Source organism: Passer domesticus, chromosome Z, assembly GCF_036417665.1.
Source record: "Passer domesticus isolate bPasDom1 chromosome Z, bPasDom1.hap1, whole genome shotgun sequence".
Lineage (NCBI taxonomy): Eukaryota > Metazoa > Chordata > Aves > Passeriformes > Passeridae > Passer > Passer domesticus.
The window spans coordinates 2,818,116-2,830,348 of record NC_087512.1 but is presented as its reverse complement, the minus strand read 5'-3'; the positions used below and the strand labels follow the sequence as shown (position 1 = coordinate 2,830,348).

Genomic DNA, 12,233 nt, shown 5'->3' with positions numbered 1-12,233 from the left:
AGCACCACAGCCCTACTAGATTTTAAATTTTTTTTTAAAAAAGGATGAAAAACATATCAAGACATCCAATCAGTGTGTACACCATCCCAACACCTTTACTTGGGGGATTCTATTGCAGAGACAGTATAAAAAACAGGCCATGTTGCAAAGTGAGAGGTTTTTCAGAAGCTACAGTAACAAAATGTGTGGGTTTGTCAGTCTTCACAAGCTATTTCACAGCTGAAAGAAAGCTGCATCATACTGTGTACAGCACAAGGAGGTACTGCCAAGGCTGAATTTTAAAATGAATGAGTAAAAGGAGCTTGAATTAAACTGTGAATCTATTTGTGCCCACTTTGATGACTTTGCCTGCAATGAACTTTCTGAGTTTTACAAGCAGACTGTATGTTGTGTCTTCTACTCTTAGATAATCAGAACATACTTATAAAATCATGTTCATACTTACTTGACAGGAGACATAAGCAAGGCAAGAGATTGCATGAAATGAAAGACACCTGATGGGTTACCCAAGACTTTGATCTGAAATTAAATGCAAAAATCTAAGTAAACGTCAATAAGCAAAGAGCAAGTTATTCTCAGCAGAAAAACTCACATTTCTCACTAGCTTTTTGTTAAGACTTCGAAGAATCCATAAAAGACAGCATCCACACTCTGAATAAAGTATTGCTATGGCAAAATATTGAATCTTGTCCAAAAGAATTACTTAGAAAAATTAAAGGAGGAGTGGGAGGGGAAAAACCCAGATCAAAAGCTCCACCAAAAAAAAAAATATACTGTGTGCCACATGACTCTCTTTGTGCCACATGTAGGTCTGGGCACCAGGGGGTAATTCAGACACTGAGCACAGGGGAAGATAAAATCCTACCACAGTAGGTTAATTGGACTCAATGATATTAAGGGTCTTCCCCAAGCTAATTTATTCTATTCTATACTTGTATTGCATTGTTTGCCTTTCCTGTTAGTGTAATTTTCCTGTGACTAGATTTCCAATATTTTCTCCTCTTAGAAGAGAAAATATGTTCTTTGGAAGAACACCGTGGTACCTTTGGATATACATTCACGCTCCCTCTGACCTAGACGAAGTGAATCCTTTGTCCCTGAACTGTCAAGGGAAACCAGTCCCACTTCAATGTATAGGATATAAAAAAGTGTGTTCTCCTGATCCCTTGCACAGCACAGAGCTGGCTTCAATCTCACTTTTCATATACAGCTGCTGCTTCAAGTCTAAATATGCTGGGGAGTGTTGGAGAACACTCCCAAAACCTTGTGCATAAGGCCTTGACTCCCTTTCAGGGAATCTCTCCAGTCAAGAGTGAAGTGTGTTCCCCTGTCAACCTGCACATGGTTGGCCTAACGTGGAAAAACGCATTCCCTGACAAACCCCTCAGTGCCACCATGATTCCACACATCAGGAAAGGCAGTGTGGGTCATGAGGAATTAAGCAGGCACAAGACACTCTCCTACCCACCATGCCACCCCCACTCCAACCTGCTGACAGTAAAGAATTAAACATTCACACCTGAATGAACGGACAAGCCCACTCGCTGATGCCAGCTGGACACCGAAGGATGTGGTTGAAGAGGAAGAGATGGTCACCTGGGCAGCCAATTCTCTGCAGCACAGACACCTAGAGGGAAGCATATTGAAATCAAGTAAATAGTTTTGAAGTTCATTTCCTTACAGTCTTGCTAACTAGAGTAATAATGTTCATCTCTCACCCTAACAAACCTGAATTTTCAGAGCATGTTACAGGAGAACAATATTTAAAATCTGTTTGCTTGCCTTATGAGCCACAAACCATTTTTTTTGGTGTAAAGTAACTATTTTTTCTACAACTGCATTAAAATCTGATTTATTTAGAAAATTGGCAAGAACAAAGGTTTCTCCAACATGGCAAGTCTGAACAGCTCTAGTTTCAAAATAAATAAAAGCACAATGAGTATTATTAAGTTCACTGTGAGTAGTATTGGCTGCTTAGGTGCCTGTCCTCACTAATGCTGCTTGACTTTATCAGACAAGGGAACCAATTCTAAAGATATCCTCAGAGATTCTGTTCCTCAAGTGGAACAAACCCCACCAAAAAAAACATTGCCCACGAGACAGGAAGCAAAACAGTAACACTTCCAGAAATTATTCCCGAGTTCATCCTGTGGATCAGATATTCCATGTCTACTCCCTCACCAGTCTCTGCAGCCACATGAGAAGGTCACTGTGAAACTGAGGATCTTCAATAACCCTGCGAGTGAAGCTGAAAAGGACACTGATACATTCCTTCAAGTGGCTCAAGTCTGAAGACAGATTTTCTGACTGCTTTGAAACTGTAAATTAAAAACAGAATTAATGAAGCTCTGACATGAAGTAGCAGCATGAACAATGGGTTTGGGGCTGGATATAAAACTACTCTCTCTATCTGCACACACCAAAAAATTTCAACACAGCTGCCTGCTAAATCTGTCAGAAGAGAATACTTGGAGTACTTTGTTTAATCTTATAATTAAGCTCTGGACACTAATTATAAGAAGAATATACTATGGTTATTCTCACACAAGGCCTTCCCTCAACACCAGCTTTGTAAAAATCACCATTTACCATGCACATAAACTATCTGGGAGGCGGAGTGCAAAGGGAGAAGCAATAAGAAAGAAAAATATCTGGGCCAGGAGGAGAAAAAATACTTTAGCTACAAGATTATATTGGCACGAACTCAAACACAAAACTCAGAATGAAAACCAAAAATATAATTCTAAATATTAAGAGCTTAAGATTTCAAACGCCTTCCGATAGAAAGTAAAGAAGGAAAAACATCCAGGTCATTTTAGAATTGGGACAAAGAACTATGTTAGAAATTGTCTTGGACAACAAAACATTGGGAATTTGGGTGTCCCACCCACAGAGTGTTCCTGTACAGTAATCAGTGTCAGTCTGTAGCCCAGACAGCAGAAGTCACTCCTGCATCCAGCTTTTACTGCCCAGGTGAAAAGTTAAGGGAATTGGAAATTTTCCTGTGAGAAAAAACTTTTACTGATCCCTACATAAGACTAACAGTTTTTTGTAACACAGGAGAAACACTCTGGCACACAAATTCCACCACAAGAGCCTGAAACTGCAGCCACACAAGGTGCTGGGCACCCTGACCAGGACTGGGAGCTGCCCAGACCAGCGAACACACCTTGTTCCTGCTGCTGCAGGGCCACAGATCTCAGCAGGGACGAGCTGCTGAGCAGCCTGTAAACATAGGACTCCACTTGCAAGCGGGACAGCACCGAAGTGTAGGAGTGCAGGGCCAGGGTCTGGTGCACGTGCTCTGCTTTGGCCTCAAACAGCTTCTTCAGCTCCCCCAGCACGCCCTCGTTCAGCTCCACTGTCTGGTAGCGGTGGTGGCCCGTCACCTTGCACTGATCTGCACACACACCCTGAAAAGAGAGCAAATATTTTAAGTCAGTAGTTCTGACGTTTTGTTGGGTCACCTTAACTGAAATCAATCGTGATATAACCCTCTCTCAAACAGATTTCAAGGCCTTCATAAAGTGGGAGGTTTCATAAATGGAAAAGACAAATATTTGGCAATATCCTATGTGCTTTTTAGAGGTACCAATCGCTGAAGATTCATATCCTTGACTTCTGAAGAAAAAATATTTCACAAACCCTCAGTAACTCAGGTTTGGAAACAGCCAGAAGTTACAGCTTCTGCAGCACTGAGAGATGTGAACAAAACCAGGTGTCTCACTCCCAGTGAGCGCACCTGCTTCTTAGTTTACAGATTTCCATATACATTTGGACCTGCTATTTTAAAGCTGAAACATTCACTGGAACAAAATAAATATTTCCCAAACTCCCAGGACTAATAATTTGCAGCAACTCCCTACTGCATGTTTAAAATGTTTTCCTCTGCCTCATCTCTACTTCTTCAGCACAAGAAAAGTACAATAAATAACATTCTTGCTATTCCTAATATAAATAACATTCCTGTTAATCTTTTATGCAATCAGGAAACATTCCTAAGAACCATCACTGGGAAAGCTTACCTTGAAAGCATTCCTCTGTTTTCTAAATTAGTAGAGTAAGAATTTTAAATTGGTATACAGACAACAATTATTCTGCACACGCAATAAATATATAGTGAATTGGGATGAAATAAAGCAAGTATCAATCTTACACAACTCTATGAGGACCTCAGAAGATGCAAGAGTGAAGCCAAACTTGCTTTTGGTACAGAAAATGATCACTGCAAACCTCAGAATCCAGTGAGGCTCGGTGTTATTCCCAAAGAAAAAGGAAAGAATTCAGATGTGTTCAGTTCCTCAGCTCTGATGAACTGCACTCACAGAAAGAGTAAAATCTACTCTATGCATAGGTGTTCAGCATCTTTGGACAATTTTGATGATGTGTGGGCTACAAACAGGATCAGAACGATTTCATTCACTCCCACTGTAATGCTGAGCTCCAAAGGCAAGTGTCACAGGAGTCTGGGGGAAAACTTTTCTGATGTGTGCCCCAAAGAGCTCCATAAACCCCTGTGGTTTGCAGACAAAAACGTTACAGAGTACCATGCCCATTCTGGAGGTAAGAAAAACCACAGCTACACTTATGGAACAAGACACTGCAAGTGGAGGGCACTAATATGAGCTGAGCTATGGGGCTGCTCCTGAGCACAACTCCAGCTCCCTGCAGCAGGAATGACATCAATGGAAACTGTCCCTACAGCTGGCAGCAGGCCAGGTGGGACATCACTGCTCCAGTCACTCCACCACTGTCCCCCACGTCTGCTTGGAGTGCTGTGAAACTTCACCTGACACCACAGACAGAGCTGGGTGTACACAGCTCGTCCTTTCTGACCCCAAAAGAAATCAACAACATATATCCCACTGCCCTGCACACAGAGGGTAAAAATCAAACAACAAACTGTCTTAAATTTCAAAAGGATGATATTCTGAAGTACTGGGTGTCAGTGGAGAGAAAGCAAAGAAAACAATTTTTGGGCATGGAACTGTTAAAACCAGAGGAAGTCCAGAGGAAGCAAAGAAGTTGGTAAGGGGACTGGAGCAGCTTCCCTATGAAGACAGGCTGAGAAAGTTCAGTCTGGAGGAGTGCAGAGACCTCACAGCACATTTCAGTATCTGGAAGGGGCCTACAGGGAAGCTGGACAGGGATTCTTCATCAGGAACTGTACAGGACAAGGACTAAAGGGACTAAACTGAAACAAGGGGACATTTAGGTTAAATATTAGGAAAAAAAAAGTCTTTACTGTGAGTGTGGTCAGACACTGGCACAGGCTGCCCAGGAAGGTTCCCCCAGTCCTGGCAGTGCTCAAAGCCAGGCTGGATAAAGCCTTGAACAACCTGGTCTAGTGGGAGGTGTCCCTGCCCATAGAAAGCAGGGTTGGGATTAGATGATTTTAAAGTCCTCTCCAACCCTTAACATTCTGTGATTCTTTTACAACAAAACACCTTAACTACGATAAACCTGGCAAGTAAAGTTAATTTCCACATAGTCTGGGTTCAAAAGTAGCTTCAGCAACAGCACCTGCACAGTTTTCTGCTGCTCCTTGAAAGTCCATAATCTCCCCTTCACATTTTGGCAGTCTGTTGTCATGGCCTGCAGCTCTGCCTCAGCCAACAGCAGCTGCTTCCTGCAGCGCATGTAGTTGAGGAGCAGCTCGTAGAACTCGTGCCTGTCCTGGTGAGCCACACTCTCAAATTCCTCGGCATAGGAGTCGACGTTCTCCAGCCACGAGCAGGGCTCAAAGATCTTCAGCTGCTCCCTGGTGAACGGCACCAGCTCTGGCTCGGAGGGCAGCTCTGGGTACAGCCTCTCGTGGTGCAGCAGGGGCTTCACTGCCATGATGGTGGGCTTCTCGTAGGACAGCTCCAAGGACAGGTCTGGATAAACCGGCCGCGGAACACGCGCCTTGGATTTCTCAGAGCGCTGCGAGGAGCTGAGAGGAAGTTTCTCTGAAGAGCAGGAGAGAGGATCTCTGAAGTCTTGTCTGTTTTCAGCTCTTCTGCCCTGTACAAAGCCCATCACTGACAGAGGTGGAGCAGCACTGGACTGAAAGGTACTGCTCAATAGATCAGAATTTCTAGATCCGCTAGCAGCGGCCTCCACAGGGCTCTGAGGTTTGTCCAGCTTGCTCTTCTCAATATCCTCCACACATTCCTGCTGGGAAGGATCAGCTGTGACCTCTTCTGCATCTTTGGGAGGCTCCGGAGTCACTGCCAGAGCCCCTTCATTTGCTGAAGATAAACGACTTTGGGGGATGTCAGACACATCATTTACAGTTCTCCTGCTGTCTACTTCATCTCTGAGCTGAATTTCTGTGAATTCTCCAGGATGTTCCACTTGCACTCTCCCAGCTTGAGAAGACCCTTCTGGCACAGGAGGCAGGAAAACATCATCAGGCTCTTGCACCCGGGGCTCCTCACTACTTTTCTTCTTTTTTTCCTAAGAAACACAAAAAATTAACAGTGTCACTGCCAAGTGAATCTCTTCATCTTGCATCCCAAATCCCACCAACACCAAAAGTAGTATTTGTCAGCGTTATGACTCCAAAAGCCCTTTTAAACATACTAATTTTCATAAATTTAATTATTATTATTTAATTATTTATTAAATATAAAAACAAATATACCAAACAAATCTCTGTTCTTTAGCTGCCCTACGAAAACTGTCTGCCAGTGTGTGGTTTTGTGCTCTTGCACAAGGCTTCAACACTTCTAAGCAAAAATCTATAAATATCACAGGACAGACTGTTTCATCAACACAGAAAATAATCAACATAACAGGTCCCTGACACCTAAGAAGAGTTACTCAATTTCACCTATGGACAAAAAAAAAAAAAGTTGAGTTCTCCTAACTCAAAAGTTACTCTGTGATCCAGACCCACCTTCAGTTTTACAGAATATTTTAATGACTGGAAAAATATTTTCAAAACAGTAATTTCAGAACAAAACAAGTCTGGAATGCAACCCTTAGTTGTACTCTAAAATCATGGTAACATCTAAACAATTACTGAAATACCTGTTTTAGCAGGCAATACACACTAGAGACATAGAAAAACTTAACTTTGCCATAAAAACTGTAAATCAATTTAAAATTACAATTAGTTTGAGGCTAAATAATTCCCATAAACCTAATCTAAGGTGTAGATTAGCTTCCTTCCCAAAAGCACAGCACAGGAAATTAACTAAGATTTTGATAACCTGTAAATCATTTGCCAACTTGTAAAACAAAAAATTGGCAAAGCAATTAGCCAGTCTGTGAATTGTGTAGACCTAGCATTGTGTGAGGAGCAAAAATGAGGAGTTAGGTCACAGTGCTCCAGTTTTGGATGACCCAGATAACGTAACAATCAACACAGGTGAAATGAGTACAAGCTTTTAATTTGGGGAAATAGTAATAGGAAAAAGACGACAGTTTTGGAAACTTGCTTACAGTATCACACTTATTTTTACTAAACATCTGAATGGTTTTGCCTTCAGAGAAAGCATAAATGAAAACAGCTCAAATCAAAGCATTAGCACACCTTTATCTCAAGACCAATTTTACTCTGAACATATGGTCACACGTCCTTTACTAAAAAAATGAATTATTCTGGCTTGCCTTTCATACTGTTTTCTGGTGTATTAAAACCTGTAAACACTTCACAAAAAAGCTCTGACTCACTAGCTAAAGCTGCAGGTGAGAGGCTAAAAATACATCAGTGCAATTCTTTAAGCCAGGACTTGTCATAATAAGCATCTCCTGACAATTACCTCAAAATCAATAACTTCCACAGGATACTGTATCACTAAATCATGTTTATACAGTGTATTGATCCACACACTTCACAAACACATCCTGGTCCTCTCCCCTCTACAATCTCAACGTTTCCTCTTGCAGTCCTCACACAGAATAAACTCCCTTTATCTCCCAGTATCAGCCTACATCCCTCCCAGACCCAGCTGTTTTTTAAAATTTATGTCCCTTTCAGTTCTTACTTTCCTAGGCAAAAAAAAAAAAAGGCATCATCATTAAAAGAGATTTCATCTGAAAAACAATGAGAGCAATCAAGTTCTGAACTAACACGGAGGAAAATTCTGCTTAAGCCACATATCAAAAAAGCCCAGAATGGTTTGGGTTGGAAGAGACCTTAAAGACCACCTCATTCCATAGGCAGGGACACTTGCACTAGACCAGGTCAATCCAAGCCCTGTCCAGCCTGGCCTGGAACACTCCCAGGGATGGGAAAATGCTCATCAGCCTTGCCCCGTGCCTGATGCTGCTGGTGCTGCTCAAGTTTAACTTTGGGGCTGCTATTGTCAGAAAGCCCTGGGCTCCATTCCACCACTTGGCAGCTCTGCAGCTGAGCCAGCCTCTCCCTCAGCTCACAAGAATTCCAGCTTTTCAAAGGATTACACTACAGCTTTTTCTGTGGCATGGGAATGGAAAAGTCCTTAACGTGACTGACCCACAAACTGCATCCTCAAGCACGCCCGGGTATTAACAGGGGTGAGCACAGTAATAGCAACAAAAACACCAGAAATGGGTCATGTGCAGCACTGGAGAATTCGGGGTTCTCACATGTGACACCTGCAGTGAATTGTTTCCCGGTGAATTTCACCTGGAAGGGATGGCTGGGGACTGGAGTCACCACACACATGTCCCTAATGAAACAGCAGTGTCATCCATGACTCACCACCTTCCTGCAGGGAGCCAGTTCTCTCAGGCAGCAGTTTGAAGGTCTGACTGCCTTGCACACGCCAGGGGGCTGAATCAAAACCAAAACAACGACACAGTAATTCTTCTGGGATTGCTCTTCCCTGCAATCTTTACTTGCCTTCCATTCAGGAAGCACACCCACACACACCTGACACTTAGATTTAACCCTGGTTTTACAGAACACTGGTCAATTAATTCAGTGTTTTCAAAGAGCTTTCACAGTCATGACTTCAATGTCCTTGCTCTATATGGTTGTCCATAGGGACAACAAGAAAGAGGTCAAGAAATCAAGGAAAACATTTCCACTATGTCAGGTAGTTCAGATCATTTCCATAAGCACTCTGTATAAAGAAAATAAAGCCCTCAGAAAGCTGTCAGTACTAATATCACGAACAAGGAACACACTCAAAATAGGATAAAAACCTAGAAATAGTGATACTTAAAAACGGCAGCACCAACTTATGAAGAAGCAGCACTATCACGTGTCACACACAGCATCATGTTCTCATTTCAAAGGCAAACGCAGACAAGATGGAGTATCACAGAATCACAGAATTATTTGGGTTAGGAAGGAACTTAAAGACCATCTCATTCCATCCCCTGCCATGGGCAGGGACACCTCACACAATCCCAGGCTGCTCCAAGCCCCATCCAGCCTGGCCTTGGGCACTTCCAGGGATCCAGGGGCAGCCACAGCTGCTCTGGGCACCCTGGGCCAGGGCCTGCCCACCCTCCCAGCCACCAATTCCTGCCCAACATCCCAAAATGTGTGCCTGCCCTGTGGCAGTGCAGCCATGGCCTGTGTGCTGTCCCTGCAGGCCTTGTCCCCAGTGCCTGGGCAGCTCTCCTGGAGCCCCTGCAGGCCCTGGCAGGGGCTCTCAGGTGTCCCTGCAGCCTTCTCTTGTGCAGGGGAGCAGCCCCAGCGCTATCCGTAGGGCTCTGTCCCCGCAGGACAGTGAAACACCGTAAATTCGGATAATTCCACCCCTGCACGCTCCCACAGCACTCAGCAGCCCCGCGGAGGCCGCGCCACAACAAAATAAAAACCTTGTTTACATCCTGCTACAGCACAAGGCCTGTCACCACCCTCACACGCCTGGCCAACACTAAAAACCCATGGGCACGGAGTGCAGAACAGGAATATTTTTACGGAACAAAAAAAAAAAAAAAACAAACCCACAACAACACCACCCACACACGCTCCCCCACCCTCCACCATTAGAGGCCGCACAAACACGGATGTAAACACGGCCTGGCGCGGCCGCCCCCACCCGCGGGCCGCTCCCCCGCCCCAGCGGCCGCGGAGCTCGCCGCTCGCCCCCCCGGCTGCGGTACCTTGGGGCGGGAGCGGGCGCGGCGCGGGGGCCGCACGGCCTCGGCCATGGCCCCGCCGCTGCCCCGCGCTCCGGCGGCGCCGCGCCGCGCAGGGACGGGCCGCGGGACACGCCCCCGCCGCGCCCGCCAATCGCAGCGAGCGACGGGCGGCGGGGCACGCCCCCCCCGCGGCAGCGGCCAATCATGGAGCGCGGTTGGGGAGGGGCGGGGCCGCGGCCGTGAGGGCGGGGCGGGGCGGGGCGGGGCGGGCTGAGGGGGTGAGGGAGCGGAGGGGGCGGAGAGGGGCGGGGAGCGACGGACGGACGGACAGACAGATAGACGGACGGACACACACACTCTACAGGGACAGACCGACACACAGACTCCCTATGGGGACAGACAGACACTGCATAGGGACAGACACACGGACACTCCGTGGGAACACATAGACACTCCGTGGGGACACACAGACAGTGCATGGGGACAGACAGACACACAGACTCTCCGTGGGGACACACAGACACTCCGTGGGGACACACAGGCACTGCATGGGGACACACAGACACACAGACACTCTATGGGAACACACAGACACTGCATGGGGACAGACAGACACACAGACTCTCCGTGGGGACACACAGGCACTGCATGGGGACAGACAGACACACAGACACTCCGTGGGGACACACAGACACTGCATGGGGACAGACAGACACACAGACACTCCGTGGGGACACACAGGCACTGCATGGGGACAGACAGACACACAGACACTCCGTGGGGACACACAGACACTGCATGGGGACACACAGACACACAGACACTGCATAGGGACAGACAGACACTTATGGGGACACATAGACACTCATGGGGACAGACAGACACTCCATAGGGACACACGGACTCTCTATGGGGACAGAAAAACATTCATGGGGACACACAGACACTCTGTAGGCACACACAGACATTCTATGGGGACACACAGAAAGTCCGCAGGGACACACAGACACTACATGGGGACAGACAGACACTCCATGCGGAGACACAGACACTCCATAGGGACACACAGACACTCATGGGGACAGACAGACACTCCATGTGGACACTGACATCCATGGAGACACTCAGAGCACCCATGGGGTCACACAAAAAGCATCCATGGGGACCCACAGGCCATCCATAGGGACACAGAGTATCCATAGGGACCCACAGAGCAGCCATGGGAACTGACAGGCCATCCATGGGGACACCCAGAGGATCCTCAGGGACTCACCAAGTGTCCATGGGCACACGGACCTGTGGGGACCCCTCAGGCCATCCCCAGGAGAGTGGGATCTGCTGTGGAAACCAGCCTTAGGGACACACAGATTGTCCATAGGGACTGACAGAGGCTCCATGGATGAGCAGGGTCCACTGTAGGGACCCAGAGATCATCCACAGGGACATACAGACCATCCATGGGGACTGACACAGGGACATACAGACCATCCATGGGGACACAGGGACATACAGACCATCCATGGGGACACAGGGACTGCCCAGAGGGACTCACAGAGAGTCTTCAGTGAGCCAGAGACTGCCACAGGGACTCAGAGACCATCCACAGGGGCAGCCCAAGCTCCTGCCACAGGGAATGTGGGATGAGAAGCCGAGCCCCCAGGCGAGCATGGGGAGTGTAAGGCCACTTCTGTCTGCCCCAGGTGTGAGACACCTCCAGCAGGAATGCTGGCTCAGCCCCAGACCAGGAACTGGTGTCCCTCAGACTGTCCTGGCACCCAGCCATCCCCAGGGAGCCACAGCTGGAGCAGGGGTGACTTCTCCCCATGCCCAGAGCTCAGTGGCACTGTGCTGCACACATCACAGTCCCGTTAATGGCCTTGAGCAGGCACTGCTCTCTCCCTGGGACCTCTACTTAGGGCTTGAGAAGTCCTTGTGTTACTAGAGTAACCTGGAATTTGTAGTATCGACGGGAAAGGTAAACTGTTTGTGGGTGTAAGGGGAAACCTTTCCCAGCACCCCAAATTTGGGATTACTTCTGTGCTTTCAGTAAATGTGCAAGTTTTAGCCTCACCGGGCACCTCTGCGCCCAGAAAAGCCAAACAGCATCTATTGTGCTCAGTCAGTGGAAAAATCCCAGAAAAGAAACCATGCAAATTTCTGCAGAGCAGACACTCCCAGGGCAAACAGCCCTGCACGGTCTGCAGCTCATGGCTAATGACAAG

The 12,233-nt window shown here is 46.8% G+C and overlaps 1 protein-coding gene across 4 annotated transcripts in view; it reads right to left on the bottom strand.

The window, feature by feature from the left end:
* The window catches only part of EPG5 (ectopic P-granules 5 autophagy tethering factor), a 54,331-nt gene extending 44,187 nt beyond the window's left edge, over positions 1-10,144 (bottom strand). For all 4 annotated transcript variants that reach the window (XM_064403016.1, XM_064403018.1, XM_064403017.1 and 1 more), the window contains exons 1-6: positions 10,033-10,144; positions 5,524-6,441; positions 3,170-3,413; positions 2,182-2,318; positions 1,520-1,627; positions 446-519 (exon numbers count right to left, since the gene is read on the bottom strand). In XM_064403016.1, coding sequence (XP_064259086.1) covers positions 446-519; positions 1,520-1,627; positions 2,182-2,318; positions 3,170-3,413; positions 5,524-6,441; positions 10,033-10,080 — 1,529 coding nt within the window. In that variant the 5' untranslated portion in view covers positions 10,081-10,144. The remainder of the gene's footprint in view (positions 1-445; positions 520-1,519; positions 1,628-2,181; positions 2,319-3,169; positions 3,414-5,523; positions 6,442-10,032) is intronic.
* Between the last annotated feature and the right edge of the window lie 2,089 nt (positions 10,145-12,233).